The sequence below is a fragment of the Monocercomonoides exilis genome (assembly GCF_001643675.1).
Source record: "Monocercomonoides exilis strain PA203 chromosome Unknown scaffold2-2631571, whole genome shotgun sequence".
In the NCBI taxonomy this organism is placed as follows: domain Eukaryota; phylum Preaxostyla; order Oxymonadida; family Polymastigidae; genus Monocercomonoides; species Monocercomonoides exilis.
In genome coordinates this window covers 1,604,827-1,630,366 of record NW_027150547.1, presented here as the reverse complement: position 1 = coordinate 1,630,366, position 25,540 = coordinate 1,604,827, and the positions used below count along the sequence as shown (strand labels likewise).

The 25,540-nt window shown below is 31.5% G+C and overlaps 9 protein-coding genes across 9 annotated transcripts; 8 read left to right on the top strand and 1 right to left on the bottom strand.

Annotated features, from left to right (window-relative positions):
- Positions 1–25: 25 nt before the first annotated feature.
- On the top strand, positions 26–4,055 carry MONOS_12903 (uncharacterized protein; the record flags this gene model as incomplete). The annotated part of the gene is made up of 13 exons (XM_067865562.1): positions 26–225; positions 300–497; positions 675–814; positions 889–945; positions 1,177–1,197; positions 1,286–1,407; positions 1,639–1,754; positions 1,912–2,464; positions 2,755–2,760; positions 2,814–2,852; positions 2,910–2,931; positions 2,981–3,098; positions 3,159–4,055. 13 exons carry the CDS (start codon positions 26–28, stop codon positions 3,886–3,888), a joined length of 2,322 nt encoding a protein of 773 aa, XP_067735874.1. The 3' UTR covers positions 3,889–4,055.
- Positions 4,056–6,422: 2,367 nt separating this feature from the next.
- On the top strand, positions 6,423–7,713 carry MONOS_1110 (putative Protein tyrosine phosphatase-like protein, PTPLA). Its single transcript, XM_067863605.1, has 4 exons — positions 6,423–6,541; positions 6,603–7,014; positions 7,077–7,191; positions 7,325–7,713. Exons 1-4 carry the CDS (start codon positions 6,468–6,470, stop codon positions 7,423–7,425), a joined length of 702 nt encoding a protein of 233 aa, XP_067735873.1. The 5' UTR covers positions 6,423–6,467; the 3' UTR covers positions 7,426–7,713.
- Positions 7,714–7,934: 221 nt separating this feature from the next.
- On the top strand, positions 7,935–10,805 carry MONOS_1111 (putative ubiquitin-conjugating enzyme E2). The gene is made up of 3 exons (XM_067863616.1): positions 7,935–8,097; positions 8,158–9,391; positions 9,674–10,805. Exons 1-3 carry the CDS (start codon positions 7,953–7,955, stop codon positions 10,242–10,244), a joined length of 1,950 nt encoding a protein of 649 aa, XP_067735872.1. The 5' UTR covers positions 7,935–7,952; the 3' UTR covers positions 10,245–10,805.
- Positions 10,806–11,249: 444 nt separating this feature from the next.
- On the top strand, positions 11,250–14,892 carry MONOS_1112 (uncharacterized protein). The gene is made up of 2 exons (XM_067863625.1): positions 11,250–11,430; positions 11,493–14,892. The coding sequence occupies exons 1-2, from the start codon at positions 11,319–11,321 to the stop codon at positions 14,564–14,566; spliced, it is 3,186 nt and encodes a 1,061-aa protein (XP_067735871.1). The 5' UTR covers positions 11,250–11,318; the 3' UTR covers positions 14,567–14,892.
- Positions 14,749–16,218, bottom strand: MONOS_1113 (putative Guanine nucleotide-binding protein subunit beta-like protein A). Its single transcript, XM_067863636.1, has 2 exons — positions 16,073–16,218; positions 14,749–15,949 (listed from the first exon to the last, which is right to left on the bottom strand). Exons 1-2 carry the CDS (start codon positions 16,179–16,181, stop codon positions 15,081–15,083), a joined length of 978 nt encoding a protein of 325 aa, XP_067735870.1. The 5' UTR covers positions 16,182–16,218; the 3' UTR covers positions 14,749–15,080.
- A 487-nt stretch (positions 16,219–16,705) lies between these two features.
- MONOS_1114 (uncharacterized protein) lies at positions 16,706–17,424 on the top strand (the record flags this gene model as incomplete). The annotated part of the gene is made up of 3 exons (XM_067863647.1): positions 16,706–16,867; positions 16,936–17,154; positions 17,256–17,424. 3 exons carry the CDS (start codon positions 16,706–16,708, stop codon positions 17,256–17,258), a joined length of 384 nt encoding a protein of 127 aa, XP_067735869.1. The 3' UTR covers positions 17,259–17,424.
- Positions 17,425–18,236: 812 nt separating this feature from the next.
- MONOS_1115 (uncharacterized protein) lies at positions 18,237–19,333 on the top strand (the record flags this gene model as incomplete). The annotated part of the gene is made up of 4 exons (XM_067863655.1): positions 18,237–18,379; positions 18,433–18,666; positions 18,824–18,972; positions 19,039–19,333. The coding sequence occupies 4 exons, from the start codon at positions 18,237–18,239 to the stop codon at positions 19,200–19,202; spliced, it is 690 nt and encodes a 229-aa protein (XP_067735868.1). The 3' UTR covers positions 19,203–19,333.
- Positions 19,334–21,446: 2,113 nt separating this feature from the next.
- On the top strand, positions 21,447–22,115 carry MONOS_1116 (putative Uncharacterized transposase-like protein; the record flags this gene model as incomplete). The annotated part of the gene is made up of 1 exon (XM_067863666.1): positions 21,447–22,115. The coding sequence occupies one exon, from the start codon at positions 21,447–21,449 to the stop codon at positions 22,113–22,115; it is 669 nt and encodes a 222-aa protein (XP_067735867.1).
- Positions 22,116–22,872: 757 nt separating this feature from the next.
- On the top strand, positions 22,873–25,195 carry MONOS_1117 (uncharacterized protein). The gene has a single exon (XM_067863676.1). It carries the CDS (start codon positions 22,930–22,932, stop codon positions 24,547–24,549), a length of 1,620 nt encoding a protein of 539 aa, XP_067735866.1. The 5' UTR covers positions 22,873–22,929; the 3' UTR covers positions 24,550–25,195.
- The last annotated feature ends 345 nt before the right edge of the window (positions 25,196–25,540 follow it).

Below are 25,540 nucleotides of genomic sequence, written 5' to 3'. Positions count from 1 at the left end.
AATATTGAAATTTCATTTTCGTTGAATGCTTTGTGATGATGGAACATATATGCCTCCTACAAATGAAATGAATGAAATAGCTTCTGAACTTGAGATTATTGGAGGTTGTGGAGCAGAAATTCACCCTGTAAATGTTATTTATCGTATTTCTCCAATATTAAACCCTAACTATCAGACCCCAATGCATATTTATAATATCAATGGAACATCACTTTGTTTAATTCGGTTTTTTATTTGTGTTGTTGGAATATTGATTTCTTAAATGATTTTTGAATAAAAAATATCAATTAACCTGTAAGTGATCCAAGAACTACACATATAACGCCATTAACATTATGCCTCAAAAAATTTACTGCTTCCGATATATTTTCATCAAATTTGTCACAAAAAACATTTTTTATGAAATTGGGAGATTCCATCATGCGTCGTTTTAAAAGAGGATTTTCAACAACTTTGACTTCATTTGGGGTTAGAGGAACTGGGAAAACTTCAACTATGTTTGGATGTCATTATGCAAATAAAAATAACATTCAAGGATTTCTTCAATATATTGTACCTCAACTTATTCAATTTTCACAAGAACTTGAAAAGAGTTTGTTTTTTCGTTCATCGGAAGAATAAGTTTTGATTATTGGGATCTTTATAGACAGAATTGAATCCGTATTGTGTGTTAGATGTTATGAAACTATCTTCAACGAAATTTTCGATCTTTGCGAAAAAGTGATTAAAAAAGGATCAATTTTTTCAAATCATACCCCATCTTATTTGAGTTCCACAAGTCAAGCAACACTTCCTAAATCTACTTCTTATTGTTGTATGATATTAACTGTTTCTTTAAATTTTCTTTTATTTTTGTTTTAAATTTATCAATATGGACTTTTTTTGAAGTTTCTGGTACATATTTACCTTTTAAGACTACCGATGAATTTACCGCTATATTCTCAAGTATTTTAAAGCAAAGTCATTATTGGAGTACATCAAAACAACTAATCAGTGAATGTATGAACTGTTTTCAAATACAATTTTATGTATCTATTGGATTATGAATAATTTTGCAAATACCAAAAATAAAAAAAAATTCTTGCTGGATGTTGGAAGATGGTTATTTTGAGATTCCTCAATCGACACGTGGTGCATTTGTAGTTCAAGTTTCATTATTCATTAAAAATAATGCAGAATCAATATTCCCTATTGATGGTATCTCTTCTATCGAGAATCCTTCATATTGCTGTTTTTCATCAACTTTTTTGATTCACTTTTTCTCATTTAACTTTCTCATTGTTAGGGAAATTACAACCAGACTCTTTTATGTTAAATGTTAAATCAGAGCCTTTTTCAGTGTTGACGATGATTGACATGCCATCGTCTTCTCCTTGTGTAAGTAAAGATCTTTCAAGTGAAAGAAAGGTGTGATCAAGCTTTTAAATAGCAGCACATTTCATTTCATTGTTTAAAAATATTTTTTGTTCGAATTGACATTTTTGTTAGTCAAATGATTCCATTTTTGAAATTTTTAAAAGAAATAATATTTTCAGTTTTTTCATTATTTGAATGTGTTTTTCTTTTGGAAATATCTTTATTTTGTATGTATTTTTGTTTTGTTTTATATGCTTATGATTTTTTCTATAATTTACTCAGATGCTGTCTCGTCATATTTTATCATTCAATGAAAGCATTAAAAGAATATCTTCCATCTCAAAGCCGACTGCAACTTATTCAGAGACTTCTCTTTTCACTCGCTCAAGAGATTCTGTGTATGTTGCGTTATTTTTAATTTCTTCTGTTTCGAGTTTTTATGATATTTCTGCTTTTTTTTTTTTTTTTTTCATATTTTTGATATTTTTGTTGACTCTTATTTGCTAATTGTTCTAATATTTGCTTATGTTTCTTTTTGAATGTTATGAACTCCAGATTTACGTCTCTTTTACTTCCATTGATTTTCCACAACACAAAATCCACATTTATAATGCATCTTCCATCAACCTGCATCATACATCGCATAAATTCATACTCTGAGCTTCTGACGCCTCAACATTCCCTTTCTTCTACAGAAAATATGCTTCAAAGAGAACTGCAAGTTGAACATTCTCTTTTGAATGAAAAAGATCAGCCAGAGCCAAAAATTGGAGGTGAAGAATTAAAAGAAATGCAAAAAACAAAAATTTTTGAATGTTACCCTTTTCATGTTCAATGCGAACAAAGTGCTCAAAGCCAAAATATTCATTCTTGTTGTATTCTTTCTCAATTGCCCTCGGTTGATCCAACTGAAAATTCATCCTCTTTAAAAACTGATTCTGTGAGTCGTCTTTCAATAAAGCAAGAATATCTTTCGTGCATCTCTGTAATTCAAACAGGAGAATCGCTTTGTAACATAAAAGTTATTAGTCAGCCGAGCAAATTGTGTTTGTGGGATTGTTGCTCTTTTGAAGAGGAAGATAGGAATGATGAACATTTGAAGCAAAGTGTTTCTAACTTGACAAAAAATGTTCCAGAATGCAAATATTGCATGAACATTAAAAATGCGTCTGACAAAGATGAGCGAGAATCTTTTACATCAAAAACAAATGATGAAAATTTTTATTTGACTTGCGAGTCAATTTTTATTAATGAGATGACAAAGCTTTCTCAATCATAATTGCCAAAAGATTCATCATTACAATAAATTATATATGATAAATTATAAATTATAAATTTATTTGCTTGTGTGTTTTTGACATTGTCATATTTTTTTATTTTAAATTATAATTTTGAAAGATTTTCGTTTTTTGATCATTCTGAATAATTGAGTACTTTTTCATTTTCCCATTATAAAGATGAATAAGCAAACAAACGATAACTACAAACTTGTAGAGGTTTTATAAATTATTGTTTTTAATAACATTTATCAACATTTATTTTCTTTATGACAGTATATTGTTTCTAAACGTTCAGGTTTGCTAATTATATTTCTTTTCAATTGTCTATAACTATAATGATTTAGCTGTGTTATCTTACCTCCGAAAGGCACATTCTGGTAATGGAGTTGTTTGGCTAAATCACGTTCGTTTAACTCCTGATGAGCTGAAGGCTTCACAACCTCCTCAAAAGATGAGCGAAAGGCTTGCAATTTTGTGACAAATTTTAGTATTTTTAATTTTTCTTTTTTGTGAATAATAAAGAATACGTGAATGGTTTAGCCTTGGATACAGTCTAGCTCCTCTTCTTCAACTTGCATCTGGACCTGTATTTTTAAAGGGGTTATCTCAGTTAATTGTTGAATACACATATCACAATTCAAATTTTGCTTCTCAAGGATTACAATCATTAATGGCGAAAGATAAGAGTCAAACAGGGTCCGTTCAGCTTTCTCTTAACGAAGAGTACAAAGGGACTCTTCTTAAAACTTCATTCGGAATATACTTTGAAAGACTTCAAACTCCTACAGTTCCTGATTTTCTTGACTATAATCGAGTTGTATGTTCTCTTTGTACGATCATGGAACAAATTTATAAAAAATTTTTGGATGAATCGTGGTTTCGTACATCTGCTGCAGCAGCTTCAAACGCTCTTGTTGAAGCAATTAAAACAGTTGATGCACAATTCAAAAGTGAATTCTTTGGAATGTTAAGTCGAGAAATTACTTCATTGGCAATGATGCATCTGAAAAAGCAAGTGTCTTCCTTTGAAGATCTTGTTGCTTCTTTTGATACGCAGCTTCCAAAAATGATTTCTGGAACTGGAGATGAAGATGAAAATTCACAAGAAATATTAGAGCACAGCGAAGAAAAAGCCACATCATCATCTGTTCCTTCTGAGTCATTAAATAATTCACAGTGTCAAAATGAAGATAATTTACCAGTAGGCCAAGAGAATATCACATCTGAGGCTTCCATAAAAATTAACGAATGATGTTTTTATTTCTAAATATTATTTCAAGTCAAATGATGACAAATCTTTTAACTATTTTCGTTTATTATGAAAAATTATTCTAATAATTGTTTGTTTAGAAGTATTTTCTTTTTCCAAAGACTTTTTTTTAACTATTTTTTCAAACAAGAAAAAAATAACTCAAAATATCTTTTGTTCATTTTTATGATTCTATTGAAGCTCCAAGAATAATTCAAAATGAGAATTTTTAAATTTCATAATAATAATAAATTTTCAACTTACAAAATTATGTTATTTGTCATGAAATTTTTTGTTTCAAAAAAACAAATTATTTCCATTAAGAAGAATATTTGAAATGAATCAATCAAAAAAAGAAAAGTTCAAAAGGAATTATTTTCACTTTTGATTAATGCATTAACAACTCGTATTCCAAAATACACTTTTCAATGATAAAGTCCATTATAAATAATGGATTTCTGAAAATTTCAAGTTGTTATTCAATTAGCTATAAGCAATAATTCACGAATATATTTGCGATTCTTTTTTGTGTTATATTTTTTCGAGTAAAAAAAATACCATTTAACTATATATCAGAAAAATTTGAAAACTATATTCGCAGTCTATGATGATAATCAAAATGTGCAAAGCTATCTTTCCTTTTGTTCAGATGATGATGAAGTGAATAATTTCAATGCTTTGAACTCGATGTTCACAAGTTTTTTAAAATTTATTTCTAACAAATAAAAGTCACTGATGAAATTTTTTTACAAGAAGCTTTCACATGGGTAATTCTTTTTGATTTCTAATTCTTTCCGACATAATTTTTGATGAAAAGTTTTTTGTTGTGATTGATTAAAAATCAATATTATGTTTTTGTGCAAAACATGGGTGATTATTTTCACGATCATATTTTTTTTGTTAAAAATTTCAGTTTGAGAATTCACTTTAAATACTGATAAATGATAGCGAAAAAGTTATTACTCCATTCAAAGATTATTTTAACATGAATATTATTTGAAGCATTGTCTTTTTTAACAATTTCAACGAATTTTTCTTTTTTTCGAATAATTTCTCTTTAAAGAAATAAAATATTTGAAGAATCGACACTCCGAAAATAGTTATGATTTTAAAAAAAATCACACACATAAACGCATTTTCTCAGTCTTTCGATGACAATAAACGTTCAAATGAAAACAATTTGAAAGGAAATAACGAGTCTGTTATATTTCCAATGCATATGGGGGAAAATATAGACTTTCAAGCTTTTTTTGCACGAGGCATAGAAAAATTGTTTCACTCATAACAAATTTTTGCATGATCAGATTTCAAAATAAAATGAATTATCATATCCATAAACAAACTTCATTGATGTTATTACAAAATGTTTTGTAACTTCAAGCGTATTTCAAAAAATGAACACATTTATATTGAATTTTTTTATCTCAAAAAGTCAATGAAAAGTGCATAATTTTTAAATGAAAATGCCTGAAGTGAAATATTTCCCCCCATATAACTGAATACAAAAATATTATGTATTCGCTGAAAAAATAAATGATTTGTCTAAATAGTTTTGAAAAGTTCCTTTTGTTAAAATTTCAAATAGAATATAAATTACATATTTTGATCAAATTTCTGTTCCCACTCACAAAACTTCACTAAAATAGAAAAATAAACATTATCAAGTTTTTGATTTCATGATTGTGAAATTTGGAAAGTTGAAACAGAAATGAAATCGAAATATGATATTTTTATTTCATTTGAAAATTAAACAAAAGAAACTTTTCAAAAAAAATTAGCCATTTCGAAAATAATTACCTATATATTTCTTCAAATACAAAATTGTTTATTTTGAAATATTAATTGCATATCATTCTGTTTTTTCTTCATTTGGACAAATGCATAATAAGTCAAAAAAATAGAACATAAAAAAAGACAGGAGAAAACAATAATAATAACATTCGTAATTGCACCAAATACTATGACAGCTGAGTTTCACTGTTTAAACATTGACGCTGTTTCTTTCACAAAATGTGAGGAAACTTTAGATATTTGTGGATGAAAAAGAATACGGAAAATAAACAACAAAGAAATTTGTATGATAACATGTGTTGTTTTTGATTTCGACAATAATCTCACAAGTGAAATGAGAATAAACATAAATCAGTTTATGAAAAAAAAAAACAACAAATTGTTTCAAAAAAACAATTGAGATAATTTTTCTGATAAAAAAATATATTCATTTTTTCTTCATAAAGATTGAAATAGTACATTTGAAAAAAAGGTTTTTCTCTTTATTCTTGATTCATTCAAGACAAACAAAAAAAAAAAAAATGTTTGCGCCATCGCTCGATAAGAAAGAAAGAAAAAAAAAAAAAGGAGAAAAAATTATTATTATGAAAAAATATTTATGAAATATTTAGTATTTTGAAAAAATTTATGCATTGACACACATATATACATATAAAGAATTAACTAATTTCTTTCAATGAAATGAAATCAAAAAACGAAAATGTTTGACAAAAAAATTTTTTTTATGCATAACTGATCTTTCATGATTATTTGGGATAATCTATTCCCTTTATCTGCTTCACAATCAGTTCATGAAAAGTAAAAAAGATATTACCATAAAACAGTCATTCTTTGGAATTTATTATTATTGCCTTTTAATGATATGGTAACGTACAATTTATGATTTTCAAAATTTTTGAAAATTATTTTTTGCGCTTAATGTTCAGGATCATTGTTTTTATTTTAACATTACACTTATGGAAAACAAATCAAAATTTAAGAGATAATTGGAAGCCAGCGTTTAAGTGGTGTTTTATTGGTCATATGGTTATGTGGACGAAAATGGTTTTTGCAGCATTTGGAGTTATTGATGAACGATGGAAATATGTTTTAATGCAAATGCTCTCAAAAACACTCGTTTGTCCAGTTATAACTTCAATTTCTGCGGATTATTGTATTGGATGGTGGACTCCAATGCTTTTACTGAGTTGGAGCTTATCTGAAATCCTCAACAATGGCTTTTCCGTTTTGGAAATTCTTTTTGATAATCTTCCAGCATGGCTGATAAAACTTAGATACTCTTCATTTCACATACTTACAATTACAAGCTTTGTTGGAGAAGCATTTTCAGGGATTTATGTTTGCATTTTTTTAATATTCTAAAATTTCAAACGAGTTTCATTAATAATGATTTGTAAAAGGCGATGCAATATTTGGTTCCAACTAGAGAAATTGGAGTAACATTACCAAACAGATTTAATGCATGCGTGAGTGGACCTTTTATTGTACATATTCTCCTTCCGATTACTTGTTTTTGTTTGTCTTTTAAAGTTTCTTTTATCAATCATTTTCATTTTCGATATGATATTTTAAAATGTGAATTGTATTTTCTCTCATTTTGAATTAATATTCAACAAAATTATATTTCGTTTCGATTCTTTATCATTAGGGCTTCCAAGTATTTATAACTATCAACTTCATACCAAGAGGAAATATTTGAAATTGCTTTCAACATCAACACTTACAATTGGTAGTCATCACTTTCTTTGAAAAATTTGTTTTCCTTTTCGTCCTCCTCTGAGATTTATTATGAATGGCATTGTGAATTTTCACTTACAATCAATAAATCTTTGAAAACAGTATCATTTCTAATATTAATTTATGTATTGTTCATGAGAAGCATGAGGTGCTTTAGCTCCACTTTGAAAGTGTAATTTTTATATTTAAGTTTGAAACTTTACGTTAATATTATTACTAAAATAATTAATCACATCGTAATCCCCAAAATCTTTTTGACATTTATTTGTCAATCGAGTACAAAAAAGTTAGCCTTTTTTCCTATTCACAGTTTTTGTATTTTGAAGAAAATTTAATTTTCATTTGAATGATAAGAGATCTCATTCTCATGCATTTTTTAATTGTCTTCGACTCAATTAATGTTCGAAGATTTTCTTTCTTCTTTTCTTCCTCTTTTTTGGAAGATTTTGATTTGACAACTGAAGAAACCAAGTTCTGATCAAAACATATATAGTGAAATATTTTCATCTCGTTAACAAACCATTCTTGTTTTATAAAGAATGTCTCAAAGTAATGCAATTCTTGAAATGACCAAATTGTTGGAAGAAGAAATTAAGCCAGCATTCATAGATGAAAAAACAACAGAAATCATTGAAAATAATGAAAATGATACAAAAACAGAAGGATGCGGCGTTTGGAAAAAAGGTTTGCAAAAATCTAGATTCACTCAAATAATGATAATATTTTTTTTTTTTGACGGACCAGGTGTTGGATATGGATCAGACGATTTCAGTATTAGTCATGATTGGAGCGCAATTGATCAACAAGAAGAAAAAGAACAAAAATTAAATAATACACGTTACGAAGCATTACAAAAGTTGCTGAACGTGTTTCAAACAGTACCAGTTTCAGATTTTCCTCGATTGGCAGAAGTTATAACTTCTTCTTCATTTTTACAAATTATTGAAGATGTTATTGTGAATGATTCGTTTCTGTCAATTGCAAAATCTTTGCCTCTTTACTTAGCATGCATTGACATTATAAGAAAATTAAATGCAAATGAAATTTTGTTCCGTCTTCTGTTTATTTCAATTCAACCAAACGGAAAGTCCTTGTTCAAGCAATTAAAGAATTTATATAAGGCATCAAAAACTTTTCTTCTTTTGAGAGAAGCATCATCACCTGATCTTAGTCAAGAAAGTTCGATTAAATCTGAATCATCACAACAGAAACAGGATGAAGAAAAGGATAACAAAGAAAAAATTGAAAAAGAAGAGGAGTTTAAAGAAATCAAAGAGCAAGATAAACCAGGAAAAGAGAATGAAACAACGGAGGATAAAGGAAAAGAAATCGTAGAAAGCAAAAAGACAGAGACAGAGGATAATTGCGAAAACGAAGTGTACAATTTTGCATTGCGTGTTGTAAATCTATTTGAGGAAATTGACAAAAAGCGCATTGAAAATGGGTTAGACGAAACAACCAAAAAACATGGAGAAAATGCGATTCAGAAGAAAGAAGAACAGACAAAAAAGAGCGATGAAAAAGAAGTGAAGCAAGAAGAAACGAAAGACCCGAAGAACGAATCAAAAGAATTGGGCGAACCAACATTGTCGAGCTCCACCGAAAGCACCGCTGATCAATGTGCATCGTCCAGCTCGGTGCCGTCTTTTCTTTCAGTCGAATCTTCATCAGCAGAGCTTGAGCAAGGCCTCAATCAGCGCTATATTTCGCGTCTGCAGCCGCTCCAATTCAGTGCAACAGAAAACTCCACTCTTTTCAAACAGAGGCATTCAATGGCCGGTCGGATTGAAGGGAAATCAATGAACGTGAACTCGAAGCGAATAATGCAGGAGTTAACAACGCTTTCAACTTCTCTTCCGCTCTGCAAGAATTCTTCAGTCTTTGTTGTGTTCGATCCTTCAGAGATTAGATTGGTGAAAGCAATGATCAGCGGGCCAAAGGATACGCCTTACGAAGGAGGACTGTACGAATTTGACATGTGTGCCTTTATGTGGAAAATTATATGAATTTTTCTTTTTGAATTGTAATTTATTAACTCTTTTTCAATAATTTCTGATAAATGTTTTTATTCTTTTCTTTTCTTTTCTTTTCTTTTCTTTTCTTTTCTTTTCTTTTCTTTTCTTTTCGTTTTTTTTTTTAAACTTTTTGAATGAATGTCTGCATACGTATTGGAAAATACTTTTTTCTCATGTTGATAATGCTTATTAACTTTATTTAACAAACTTTTCCCCCTTTTATTTATTTATTTATTAATTTTTAGCAATTTCCCAGAAAATTATCCAAATTGCCCACCGAATGTGGAGATAGTTACAACAGGCGGCGGGACTTTCCGCTTCAATCCGAATCTTTATGAAGACGGAATGGTGTGTCTTTCTCTGTTGGGAACATGGGATGGAGATGAAGGGGAGTCCTGGAATGCAGATCATTCAACTCTGCTTCAGGTGCTGATTTCGATCCAAGCGCTGATTTTGGTCGAGGAGCCGTACTACAACGAGCCAGGATACGAGACATATTCGCAAACCAAAGAAAGCGAAGAATACAACAGACCGGTGAGGCAGCACAACATCACGCTTGCTGTTTTGGATCAGATTGAGAAAGCAAAGAAAGGAGAGACTGAATTTGCAGATGTAATTCTTAATCACTTTGCTGAGAATGGGGAAGATATTATCAAACTGGCAGAAAAATGGAAGGAAGAAGGATCCAGCATTTTACAGACAGACATTGAAAAACTGACGAAGGAAATAAATGAGTTGAGAGGCATAAATAAAGAACACAACGAGGAAAAGAAAGAAGCTTCAGACGACCAAGACAAGAAAGAAGAGAAGAAATAGCCAAACTTTTAATGCTTGAAAATAAGGTATATTTTTGTTAACTATAAGATGCATCGACTAGATATGAAGTTTTCAAACAAAAAATATATTCTTCGTTTGAGACTTAATATTTTGTTAATGAGTATTTTATTTAATATTGTAAGTCTCAATGATGCTTTGTATTGTCGTCTCGATTGTAATGAACTTTATGTAAAGTGTACTGAAATGTTATGAACTTTTTTTTTGTGTGTGTGTTTGAAAATTTTATACAATTTCATAAAGTTGTGATTCAGGTTATATTGTGTCTTTTTAATTTTGAATTAGATTTATAATTGTATTGGGTAGAATGATACTTGTGGATTTCTATCCATTATGTTTAACATTTCTATTGTTTCGTTTTCTTTTCTTTTCTTTCGTTTTTTCGAAATGAATTATGAGTAAAGCTGCTTTATGTTTAAATTTTGCATTTCATTTTATTCGGTCTATTTTTAAAAAACGATGAAACATTTTGCTATCATTTCTTTTTGATTTTATAAATAGAAAAAACAAAAATCAACTTTTTCTTGGTTGATATTGCGAAAACCTCTTCCTTCAGGTTTATTGTCTTCATCCTAAATGCAAAAACACTTAAGAGCCTCACGGGCTCCTTCCTCACTCTAGAAAATTATCAATTGCATTCATCACAAACATGAAAAGAAGTTATTGCACTTTGTTTTCCCTTGAAAAAACTGACGAAGATGATGGTGATCAACAAGTTGTCTGAAATATCTTCTAAATTTTTAATATGCACTCTTCAAAAACGTAATTTGTTATTATTGCATATTATTTCAGAAAAATGAAATTAAAACACTTTCATCGTGTAAATGTTGTTTGAAAATGAATTGCATTCTAACATAGAAATCATTCTTCATTGATGAAGACAACTGAATGTGTAAATTGAATAATAAATATCTCTGTTATCTTTTATAATTTTCGATCAAACAATCCGAAATGATTTATTGTTTTCAAAAATTTATTTATGACCTCAGATCAAAAATAGTTTTTTAAAAATTTTGTGTTGTTGAGCTCAAACCAGACATTTGTTCCAAATATTCAATGTTGAAGGCAACAGATAAAAGAAATATTATAAAAGCATTTGACCATTGGTTTGGCCCCAATTTTGAAAACGACGTTATTCTTAAACAAAAATATGAATCATCGGGAAATAGTTTGCTTAACTCAAAGTTGAAGAGTATATCATAAATTATAATTAATTAACATTCTGTTTAGGGATACCATTGCTACAAATACTTTCTTTTCCAAAAATACAATCAATAATTGGAAGATGCGAAAAGAGGAAGGAAGCACAACCAATTTTGGAAGCCTCAAGAAGCATTCATTACCTCAAACAAATTGTACCTCTTATACAGTATTGTCAATGGATAAGTTTGAATCAAGAAAAAGATTCAATTATTCGTGTTTTAAATAAAACACCTCGACCATTACCCCAGCAATTTGAAAATGAATTTCTAACAGATAAAAACGAACATTCAAAAAAAAAGTGGGCATTAGCAAGAGCAAAATACGACAATATTCTTTTACTCGATCCAATGGGCATACCAATTGCTCGTATTTCGAGAAAGAAAGCAGATTGGTACTTGGATAGACACATAGGAATCGAATATCAATTTACTCAAACGGACTTAAATGATCCCTCCACAATTATACTCAAGAAAGTACCACCGAAAAAGCCAGTTGCTATGAATGAAGAGTCAATTCTCTTTTCTGTTTTTCAGAGATCAGTAAATCCACAAACGGATCACGATAAAAGCTTGATACAATTATGTATATATCCAAGGGGTTATGCTCTTGGCGAAAAACTTCGGCCACATGCAAATATAACCAATTCTATAATCGCACCCGAGGTCATTGCATATTCAAGTTCGACGCCTAGCGGTGAATCTTCAAAGAAAGACACAACTTCATCGTCTTCTTCAACAACAGCCACATCAGCATCACAACCTTCATTTGCAGATGACGTGGCAACTTGTGTTTCACCGACGACGCTTGATTCTCTTGCTGACATAAACTCGCGCCCATCTCAGGTGCTTTCACTGGACGATCCATATGAACTGGAATGCTATCTGCCTGTGAAAAGCATGAAGCACTATCCAATGGGAAAGAAACACGACAGATGTGTAGTGTGCGGATGGGAGCCGCCTCAGAAGAAGGATGATGAAAAGAAAGAGGAGAAAGAAGAAGAGAAAGGAAAATGCGGAGAGTGTAATGTAAAAAATGAACAAAAAGAAGGAGAATCAGAAAAAAATGCCAAAGAATGCAAAGAAGATACAGCAAATTTGGCAAAGGAAGAAGTAAAGGATGACAAAGAAATCGACCTTACAAAGATTACGACATATGATCTTGGAATTGATGCCAGTCAGTTAGATTCAGAGAACAGCACGAAAAAAGCGAAGGCTAAAAGAAACACTGGAAAAATGAGGAAGTGTAAAGAAGGAGAAGGAGAAATAGAATACGATGAATACGAAACAGGAAATACAAACGACAACGAACAGGACAAAGAAGCCCAAATGAATGATCTTTTGTCAGAGGAAGAGCTGAGCAGCGACGAGGCGAATGAGCGGGGAGGGAACAGCAGTGAGGACGAGGTGGAAGGGCTGACACGTCACCATGTTCTTCCGGCTGTGTACATCCGCTGGCTGCCGCCTTCGTTCAAAGAACATGTCTCACACGATGTTCTGCTGCTGTGCCACAAGTGCCACTCGCAGTACGAAGTGCACGCTGACAAGCTGAAGGAAGCCATCGCTGCTGACGTCGAAGAGAAACGCAGGAAGGAAAAAGAGGAGAAGAACAAGAAGGGCGCTGAGAGGAAAGGGGAGGCATTGCAGAATTCAGATTCTGAGGAGTCTCAGCTGTCACACCCGGCTTTCTCTCCGACGTCGCCTGAGATCGCGTGGCGTATTCCAGGAGGAACTGAAGGAGAGGCGCTGCGTCGTGTGTGGAAGGCGGCAACAGCTCTGAAGGGATTTCTGAGTGGGAAGATCAAAGGAATGCCGAGGGAGAGGGCAGAAGGGCTGGTGACGCTGGCAATGATGTATCTGAAGAAGTGGGGGATGGTGAATGAGGGGGAAGAGGCTGAAGCTTGTGAAGGAGAAAAGGAAGAAGGAAGGAGAAGCGAGGTTGAAAGTAATTCTTCTTCTTCTTCAGATAGAAGTAGTAGTAGTAGTAATGTGAAAGAAACCAACACAGATGTTGAATGCCATTCAGTTCAAAGCAATCCAGATGCTAATCCATCAGAAGAGAAACAATCGGAACATTCAACTGTTTCATCAGAAGTTTCATCAAACTCTGTGGCTTCGCCTAAAAGTGAATCTCCTGTTTTATCATCATCTCTTTCAACTTCATCATCCTCATCATCCTCATCATCCTCATCATCCTCATCATCATCATCATCATCATCATCCTCATCATCATCATCATCATCATCATCATCATCATCATCATCATCATCATCATCATCATCATCATCATCTGCACCAATATCGGCATCAGCTCTTTCTTCTTTGCCTCAGTCTTCGCCTCTTCTCCACATTCATCCGCTGCTCAAGAATCTCATTGAATCAACGAATTCTTTTCGAGATTTTCTCGACTTTTTCGGCGTTCGCGAAGTTGGAGAAGATGTTGTTGAATGGCTTCTGGAAGAAGATGTGAGGCTGCTGAAAGAGAAAGGGAAGGAGAAAGAAAAAGAAAAAGAGAATACGAGTGAAAAAGCAAACGAGGCAGAGTACACCAAGTTAGAAGAAGAAGAGTCCGAGAAAGATGTGCAATCTCATCTTCCTCGTCCAGCTGACAACAAGCGGAGGCCGACAGAGTTTACAAAGCACAAGTCGCACAAAGCAGTTGCCATCAGAGACATACGGCGGGTGTTCCTTCTTCCAGAAGGAGCGAAGTACGAAGGATTTGATGAAGAGCTGCCTCCTGTTCCCATCGTAGAATATTGCAACAGGAAACATAAAGATTCGAACGAAGAGGAATCTGCATCCAGTTCTTCTTCTTCTTCTTCTTCAACATCCTCCTCTTCTTCCACTTCTTCTCCTTCTGATCCCACTTCTGAAAAGAGTGACACTGTTCCATCCAATGCGCCTTCATCCATGCTGCACCCAGCCTTCCGCTTATCCTCCATTGCTGATCTCGACTCGCTCCACACGCTCCACTGGCATGTGGACTTTGACATGTCTGACCATCCAGCGCTGATGCAGTTTGTGTTGAAGTGGAGGCAGCACTTCATCGACACCATGAAGCCAAAGTATCTTCCCGCACAGTGGAGCATTGTGGATGGGATATGAATGAGCATTGCCAATGAAGAGATGATTCTTCAATGGAAGAGATTGGATTTGGGATAATTGTGGATATGTTTGCTTTTTCTTTGTATTGTTCTTTTTGTATTTCCGTTTTATATTTCTCTGTCAATTGGTGTTTTAGAATGTTATTAACTTTCGTTTTATATGTAAAAATATATTGCGTGAATGTTTTTATTTTTTTATTTTTGATTTTTGTTAGTCTTTTCTCGGATATCAACAGAATTTTGATTCATAAAATTGAAAATGTGTTAAAAAAAGTTAACAAGAATTCTTCTTGAATTTTTCTTTAACGCAATTTTTTAATAAATTTTCTAATAGCAATTTAAATCACTTTTTGAATCGGTACTTTTATAAATTGTCAAAATCCAATACGAAAAATATTATGATCATAATCCAAACTAAAGCCACAGCTTCTACACACAAAAAGACCAATATTTCATAAGAAATTTTGGAACTTATACAAGAAATGAATAAAATTTAAAAGTTAAGAAGAAAAGTTTTATTGAGTTGTAGCTGGAATGTTCCAAGATCTGATGAAGCCATCAGAATAGCAAGCAAACAAATTCATTCCGTCGATTGAGAATGAAGTTGACAAGCATTTTGGAACTTTTGGTTCTTTCGTTTCAGCTTCAGCATCAACTGCAACTTCGCGATCAGCAGCCTGAAGCTTCAAGTCAATGATGCATTGTTTCTTCTTGAGGCAGAAAATCTTGAGAGCAGAATCAGTTCCAACAGCAATCCATAATTTGCTTGGAGAGAAAGTGATAGAGTTGATCACATCACCAGCTTGCAATGTGTACAAATGTGATCCTGTGTTAAGGTCATAAAGATTCACAACCTGATCTTTTCCACCTGATGCAACGAAAGCGCTATCTGGTGAAATGGCAATAGAGTTGATGTATCCTGTGTGGCCTGTCAATGCATATTTCTGAGCAAATGTTGTTCTATCCCACACACGAATCATTCTGTCGTATCCTGCTGAAACAATTGGGTTGAGGTCATCGGCCATTCCAAATCTCACGCAGGTAATCCATTCTGGCAACTCGGCTGTGGAGTATTTCAATTCGCCATGAATGTTCCACAATTTGATGGTTTTATCACGCCCAGCTGAAATGATTTGGCGGTTTCCACGAGAAAGAGCAACTGAAAGAACATCGTCTGTGTGACCATTGAAACGGGCGATTGTTTTTTTTGCTGAAAGATCCCACAAGCGCAATGTCTTATCCCATGAAGCTGAAAGGGCATATTGGCCATCAGATGACAGGCAAATATCTTGGACGAAGTGATTGTGACCAGTCAAAACACTTTTTGGTGTTATGTATGATTCTGGATGGGTTTCATTAATTTTCCACATGCACAAAGTTTTGTCTGAAAAGCAATTTTTAAAAAAATTTGAAATTCAACATGATGTGAAATGAAGGGTGGACAATTATATATTATGAATAAGTAATTTTAGTTTGCTGGTAAAAGAAAAGTATGCTTTAAACAAACCCCGAGATCCTGAAACAATGTGATCACCTGCTGCTGCAATTGAAGTGACCCAATCTCCATGATTTTTATATGAGCCTCGTGAAACAACACCAGAGCCTTGAGAAGCCATTCCGAAGATAAAACTTAAGTTTTCTTTTTTCTTAAATAAGGATATTAAAACATATAAACAAACATGTGTCACTTTTGGGACACTTTAATAAAACCAAGATTAGTCTCAATTGAAAAGATTTGTTGAAGAAGAATAAACACTGTTAATAATAATAACATTTGTTTTTACAAAATCAGTGTAAAAATTATCAGTTTTTATTTGGATTTCATTTTTTCCATTTCTGTTGTTTTTCTTTTTTGATTTCATATGTTGGAAATAAACAATTGAAAAATTGATTAATTAATTCATTAATTAATAATCCAAAAAAAACAAAAATGAAATTTAAATAATATTCACAAAAAAATTTTTTCCAAAAAAAAAAAAAAATACTAAAAGAATGAAACAGAATGAAGTATTGAAATCATTAAGGCAGAATAAAAAATCACTGTGACCTATCAATGTTTTCACTATAATTTAATTGGACATATTTTTTTGAATAAGTCTTTTTCATATTATAAAAATCTAACACTAATAAACATTAAAACATGATAATTGATCAAGATCAAACAAAAGAAATGGAAAAAGCGTTCACATTCAAGCCAGAATTGGAACACGTGTTCGAAGTTCATAAAGCACCTCCACCTGTTATTGTTTCTCAGGTGTATTCAGTCGGAATGGTTGCACTGTTCGCCATTTTTCTCATCATGGTTTGCTCTCAATTATTCTTTAATTTGAAGTCTTAACGCTTATAATTTTTAATGACATTTCAAAAAAGATAACATTTGTTGGATTAAAATCACGAAAATCTGCGTCACTGTCGGGAAAGTGCTATTTCTTCGGATTCTTCGTTTCACTTCTTTCAGCCGCAGTTGTTATTACTCTTTATTGGTTTAACTACTATCTTCTTTTCCCTGAAATTGTTGGATTTGCTGTTTCTGCTCTTGGTGTAATGGTTTTTGGAAAACTTTATTTTGAAGAGCAACGAAAACTAGTGGTTTAAACATTTTTTCTCTCTGTTCTTTCGCGTTAAATTTAGCTCATGAAATGAACTCATTTCAATTTATTTTAAATTGCACAATTATTCACCTTAAAAAGTAAACAAATAAATTTACACATTGCCTTTATCTTTATTGAACATATCTGTCACAAATGATCCAACAAGTTAAAGTTGCAATGGAAAAAATGCTTGAAATTTTTCACTCCTCTTTATCATTCAATTTTTTCGTTGCAACAAATAAATAAATCAAACAAAGCGTTGCGCAAACGTTACAGCTTCCTTTTCTAATAAAAATGGAACATTTCAAGTCTAAATATCAAATCATCTCCAATGATAAGTGTTTGGAAAGACGTTTCATGTTCGTTTTTATAATAAATAAATCATGATTTGCAGGAAACATGATTCTTTTCTTTGATGAAGAGCTTTTTTTGTTCGTTATTTGGAGTTGTTAATTATTTTTTTTTATCTCAAAACATTGAAATTTGAGTATTATTGTTGATTGGAAGTGCAAGCATATCGATGACTGAACCGTTAATGTTATTATCCTTTTCATTTCGAAAAATCCCATTATAAAGTTTATATTGTTTAAGTTTATAAATTATAAATTTTTGAGGGCAAACAACTAATATTTCGTGAATTACAAATTTTATGATTCATATTATTGATTGTATATTTTTTCCTGCTTTGTTAGTAATTGAAATATGTATGTTACGTTTTTATGACTACAGTTCCTTTTTACCCATGATTCTTTTCCTTTGACGCTTATAATCATCAAAAGAATTATTTCTCTGAATTTGCAATGACAATCGACTTTCATTTATATATTTTTGTAATTTTTATTAAATTTATTAACTCTCAATGGAACGGGTTTGATGATTTTTTCCGTGGTTGTCAAGACTCTTGTTGTGGTCCATTTGGGCAACCCCCTTTTCCATTTCCTTCGCCAATGATGAATTCTCCACGACCTTGTCTTTCTAATAATCAATGCTCACAAAAATTTTTGGATCAGATTCCCCCACAGAATTGTTCAAGTTGTGAATTTTTTTTCTTTTTCGTAGCCTTTATGGTATACGTTAGTGATGCCTAATTCAGAATCAACTGAACAAACCATCAGTAATTCATCTGAAACTATTAAAATAATTAGAATAGCACCTGGAGAAGGCAAGCCACCAAACTGTAATTCTGGACAAACAGTTCCTGAGAGAATAAAAATTGAACGAAGGTATTACCATCATTAGCACTTGTTTTTAGAATAAAATGATGCAACATTCACAGCGATAAGAGAGAGTTATCGGGTCGTCAAGAGAGAGATAAGCCAAAGGAAACAGATTTTTCAGTTTCAAATGCTGATGAAGTTGAGAAAAAAATTTCGAAATCGTTGATGAATCGCCTCTCAAGAAAGATGAATTCTATGAAGAAAAGAGAACTTGGAAGATATGAGCGTTGCGTCCATGATTGTCAGGATGATTATGATTACAAGCTGGACGAATTGGATCGATATGGTTCAAGGTATTTTTTGATGAGCTGATTATTATATCTTTTTATTAATTGCTTACATGAAATCTTTTTGTCTGGTTGACCGTCAATTTTTTCTGAATTATTAATCAAAAAATGTTTTATGAAAATATTTTATGTTTTCACATTTTCATGTTCATTCATTTTAAAGAACCACCGACAGATCTCATCGCAGAGCACTTCAGCGCGAAATGGACGAATGTGTTAGGCAATGCAGGAATGACAGAGAAGAGGATAGACAGCAAAACTGTGAATCTCTGAAGCAAGACGGTTATGATGGCTGTGATAGGGAATTTGATGGTTTGCAGTAAGTCATGTATTGTCTTGTTTGCTTGAGTATTTACATGTTGTATCATATCATTTCAGATCTTCAGACATTACGCTATCTTGAACAAGATTCTCCTTCACGTTTTTCAGACTCTGATACCAGATCTCCTTCAATAAAGCGGCAGAGACAGATGGATCGACTTGATCATCGACAATGTCTTGATGGAGTTGATGAGTTATTCGATGAATGCGTTTTTTCATGACTTTTTTTATTTTCTTTTAATGTGTGTGATAAAATGGATTTATAAGCGCTTCTGACAAAGTGAATTCATAACTAAAAATGTGATTTTCAATAATTTCAAAAAATGTGAATAAAATGAAATGAAAAGGAAAATATCATTATTCATCGAGATGATAGTTCAAGATGATGAATTAGGAAAATTAAAAAGTTGTCAATATCAGAAAATTTTCGAGTAATTGGTTCTTTCTCAATTAATTGAGTTTGTTTTGCTTTTCGTGCTTTTCGCGCTGCTAAATATGCTTTTTTAGCGTGTTTTTTCGGTTTTTTAAGAGCTTTATATGAATATGTAAGCCTTCCAAATGGATCAAAAACATATGTAACTCTTGGTTTATAAAAAAAGATGCTTTTTGGTACTTTCCAAGATTTCTCAACAGATCGAGTTGGATCGGATAAAAGAGTGAAATTTAATTTATTAACTTCTGCAAATGCTGCGTGAGATTCCGGTGTATCCGAACTTATTCCTACAACCTGCGCGTCTATTTTTTTAAACCATTTCATCCACTTTTGAAATGCTTTAGCTTCTTTTGTGCATGTCTTTGCAAAATCATGAGAGTAAAAGTACACAACTATTGGACCATTTCTGATAAGGCTTGTAAAATTCACTGTTTCTTTATTTTGATTCAAAAGAGAAAATTCTGGAGGAATATCCCCCAAATTGATTGCGCAAATTTCAGGAAAAATTATAAAAGAAATACAAATTATTAAAGGAAGCATCAGCTATTTTTTCAAAAATATTTCGAATTAGTAAAAAAATCATTTCTTCGTAATCTGATGATCCCAAAATAATTTTTTTAATTCTATCACAAGAAGTCAAAATGTGACAGTCGAAATTTATTCTTAAAACAAGCATGTTCATATAGAATAAAAATCATTGCTGTAATTGTTGTATTTAAAAACGTGTTCTTTTCGAGAAAAAAAGAAAAGATTTATTAGTTATTCAGCTGCCGAAAAAAAATCCAATAAAAATTCAAACATTGTGAATTTATAATTCACAATTAAATACTTGAAATTGAAATATGAATGAATATTTTTTATGTGGAACTTGTTTTTGAATGAAAATTAACAGGAGTTTAATGTGGAATAATTTTATTCCTCCAAGCGAAAATAAATCATGCACGCGTAATCTTTTATGAAATTATAACTTTTTTTTGATAAAATTTGTGTGTCAATATTTGATTTTAGGGGTAATTGCACAATATACGACCGGCTTGGATATTTCATGAAAATGTTCATTGAGAAATAATATAAACACATACAGTCTAAACCGGATATAATCACATCGGTTTTTGCACAACTTTTTGTGACTATATCCGATTGTGATAATATACGATGCTGCTTAACACAGAAAAAAACAAAAATTAATTTTTATAATAATTAATTTTGGGTCATGATTTTCATTTTTGGAAATTTTATCCAAATACACTTTTTTCACTTGCAAAATTAATTTTTTTCATAAATACACATTATTTAAACTTATTTGAGCACATTTTTGAAAAAGCGAAAAATTGAAAATTTTGATCAAAAAATCGATTTTTCATTGAAAAAAACACCCATAATAATAAAAAATGTGATTATATATTTTCAGCCCCGTGATTGTATGCGATGAAAAATGAATGAAAAATAGGCCAAAAATGTTGGTGCATGGAAAAATGTGACTATATACAAATGTGATTATATTCGACGTGATTATATCCGGTTTAGACTGTACACGATTTGAAACGTATCAATCAATGCGGAAACTCACAAAAAAAATAAAATTGAAATCAGCAAGTACAAATATGTCTTGTGGGAATGATCATATTCTTTGATCAACACATTTTCAAAATAACAATTGTTTTCAATAAAAATGGAAGATCATGAAATGAAAATACATCATCTGAACAAGATGTTCCACAGCACTGATGATACATGGGATTGGTTTCAAAGGGATGTTTTGGATGCAAGGTTCAAAGAGTGCAGACAATGCAGAAGAGAAATGTGTTTATATAAAAGAAATCCTAACTCAAGACAATGGAGATGCTTCAGATGTGATAGAACAATTAGTCTGCTTTCAGGTTTATCCATTGAAAATCAAAAAGTGGGATTGAACAAAATCATGCACATTTTGTTATATAAATGGATTAAATTATCTATCACACAAACCTCTCTTCTTCTTGGAATTCATAGAAATACTGTAGGTTTTTATTATTCTTTGGCTGCAGCTTCCATGTCCAAAATTGCAGTGAATTCATTTGAACCACTGGGAGGTCTGAATTCTATCGTAGAAATAGACGAGGCGATTTTGCACAAAAGGAAATTTCACAAAGGACGTTTAAAAAAGCAAATTTGGTTATTTGGAGCAGTCCAAAGAAATTTAGAAGGAAAACAAGGAAAATTTCTCATTGTTCGTGTTCCAAATAGGAAAAAAAACACACTAATACCTATCATCAAAGCCAATATTTTGCCTGGAACGACAATTCATAGCGATGAATGGAAAGCATATGCCTCTCTGGAAGAGATAGGGTATACACATAAAACTGTTTGTCACAAGTATCACTTTCGTGATCCAGAAAGCGAAATTTGTACGAACATGATTGAAGGCATTTGGAGTCAGTTTCGCAGGGAAATGCCAAAAAATGGCATTAGAGAAAAATTTATTGACGATTACATATCCTCATTTGTTTTCAGCAAGACAAGAGAGCTATCATTTGTGGAAACTGTCAAAGCTATTTGCAGATACAAACCAGAAGAGTTTATTGAAGAAGAGGAGGAAGACAATGAAGAAGATGACGACGAAGAAGACGTTCCTGTCATGTTGACTGAAGATGAAGCAACTTCTGATAATTTTTTGGAAGTGAGTGACGGAGCTGAACATTCTGAATATGAGCCAGAATAAACAAGAAACAATTTCTTTCACTTATAAAATTTTTTCACATCATTCGTTTCATAATAAATACTGAAAAACTAAATTTTTTATCTTTTTCTTTAGGCAAATGGGATTTTGATCATTTTTTTGTAATTAAAAATCTTCACATTTCCGCAAGGAATCTGCAAAAAATATTGCACGAGAATGATATAATGTATCATGTATTTGCTATATAAAACAGAATTTCAAACGGTCGTATATTGTGCAATAACCATTTTAGGCATTTTCATTGAATAATTATGAACTTTTCATTGATTTTTTTAGTTCAAAGAAAACAAAAAAAATGTGTTCATTTTTTGACATTCGAAAAATGTTGGAAAACTTTATGTTTTGATTTCAACGATTCCTGCTAACGGATATGATAATAAAATCAATTTTGAAATCTGAGTTAGTGAAAAAATGTGATAAGCGATACAATTTTTTCATGCTTTGTGCATAAAAAGCTTGAAAGCCCATATTTTCCCCCATATGCTTCAGCTATTTTATTCAAAATTGTTATTCTTCATTCTTTCAAGCACGTCATCTTTATTAAACAATTAACCAAGACTTAAATGCATTTGTTAGAGAAAAACAAATCACATGGAGCCAGGTTCTTCTCTTTGTGTTTGAATAATTTGAATATATATTTTTATATAATTAATTCAATATGGCAAATAAAACATAATAATATTTAAGACAAATAATTTATGTTAAAAATTTAATGGGTGATTTCATACAGAAGTTATTTATTTATTGATCTTTTTTATTAATTTGCAGTCAATTTTGAAAAATTTATCGAAAAGAAATGCAATTAAATATTTGTGTTATTTGTATGCTAATTGCTCAAATTTTATGTGATGAGGACCCTATGAAACATGCAATCAGTACAAATGGAGTTGACAATGAGAACTGCGAAACTGAAGTTGATCCTTGTCGTACCATTTCATACACGCTGGAGAAATCAAAAAATGAAATATACAGGAGATTTTATCTTTATAACGGAACATTTACGGAGGATAGGATGAACATTTCGCAAGGTAATTTGGAGATAGGTTCTTTGGGAGACACTGTGCAAACTATTACTCCCTCAAATGCTATAAATTTCTGCATTTTCGATGTTTCAAATTGCTCTATTTCTTTTAGTGCTGTTAATTTCAAATGCACATGGGATATTGTTTTTATGCCCCAAGTAATTTATGCAACAAAAGGAGCAGATGTGAAATTTTTCAATTCTATTTTTTATACATCTCCTAGTGAATATCAAGTGCAAGAAGTGACCCCATTGTTATATGTTGAAAATTCAAGTCTTATTATGATTAGCTGTCGTTTACATGATTCATTGAATTATCAAGAATTAAATTCAACATCGTGGCAAAGTAAGTGTGTCTGGAGTAGTAGCATTTTCATGTTGAATAACACTAATGCGACCATTTCAAATTGCACGTTTTTAAACGCTTCTTATGGCTGCTTTGAAATTGACGGTGGTTCAATAACTTTAGCAAATGTTTCGTTTTCATCAAGGCCTTTTAACAAAGATTTCCCGTCATTACACAGAAATTTACGATGCATCAATAACGGAAGTGTTTCAGGATCAAATATAGTTTCAGACAATTCAGGCGATAAAGATCCTTTTTGGTTTGATGTTTCTGATTGCAGAGCAACAGGAACAGCATTTGAAATAAGACGCCCTCCATTTTTCCACCCTTCCATTAAAAACATAAGCTGCTCTTACAATTCTTTTTATAATGATATATTAGATTTGGTTTTTGTTGGAGAACAACTAATGCCATGCGGGTGTTCCTTTTGCATAAATGCCTCAAAGGAAAATTCAAGTGTGGTAAGTGGGTATTCATTCAATTTTACGTATCAGCCAAACGAGACATATGCACACGGACGAATTAACACAACAAATATAATAGACTCAAATACCACATCGCTCAGGGTGTATCTTGTTTATCCATTTACTAATACTATGAGTTTTGCCTCCAAAGATTTTGTTGTAAATATTACAAACATTCCTCCAAAGCCCACTCCTTATCCAGAAAAAGATCCTTCAGAAACTTATAGTGATGAACATGCGCTTGACTTTGTGTTCATTTTGATATATGTTTTCATGGCAGTTGTTCCGTGCATTGCATTTTCAATAATTGCTGTGATAGTATGCAGAGTGGTGAGAAATGAATATCGCAGAAGGAATGCAAATCTTCACAGTAAATCAGAATACTATCAAACACCTGTGACAAACCAACAGCAAACCTTGTTATATCCTCCGAATAATAGCTACATACATGCAAATAATAATATTCCAATTACCCCTATGCCAGTTTATTCGATCCCAATAACACTTCCAAATCCTATTGTTATTGATAATAGACATGCTTCAACAGCGCAAAACTATCAGACGGTTGCATATTCTGTTCCGTAAGTCGTTATTTAAAATGAAACAATTTGATAAAAGAAATTTGAATATCTTATATCTTTGCTTGCCAAATTGTTAAATGAACATGAGGGAAATGTTTTAGAAATTGAATAATAATTGAGTTTTAATTTTTTTTCCCTTTAAATCTTTATTTTTCATTTTTTCATTTTTTCATTTTCTTTTTTTTTTTCGGCGAAGCTCATGTCTGAGCATAAAGATATATGCATGCTCTGCGAAACAAAACTTCAATCATTTATTTTGTGAGAAAAACCTAAAAGCTAATTTTCTGCTTAGTTTTTTGAGAACAGCTTTATCCATTATATTAACAAATTCAAATAATTTTTTTCTATCAAGTGTATTTTTTTATATTTTTTAATCTTTCGTTTTATAAAAATACATTTGTTAGTAATCAAGAGGGCACTCTTTTCAATATGTTTAACTTTTTCGTTGAAAGAATTTAATTTCTTTATGAAAGCGTAATTTGTTTCAGTTTATTTTTCTAAAGATTCAACTTTTGTTTCTTTTGTTGCATAAAGAAAAACAGACCATATTTGAACATAACAAATGATTAAAAACATTTCCTTTAACTCCAGAAATCTGCTAATTTAACGATATTTCCATATATATTTGGAAAAATTTCAATAAAATTTTTATCAAATACGTAATTATCTTTTGGAATTCTTTTGAATGTGCAATGAAATAGATAAACGAGAAACATCTGATCTCAAGAATAAAAATTACTTGCTTTTCATGGATATTTTCTTATTCATTTGTCTCTTTTTTCTTCAAACTGTTAACCATAATATTTAATTAATTCATTTGCGTGGTGTGGAAAATTGCGTTTTAGCTTCAAATAAATTGTATTGAAAAGCCCAAACAAGCGTTTTGTCACTCTAATTTGTTTATGATGTTTTAAATGAATTTTTTCTGTTTTTCGATCAAGGCATCGTTTATTTTTCGTAATTTTCTTTTTTGTTGGATTTTTACAAAGGTAAAT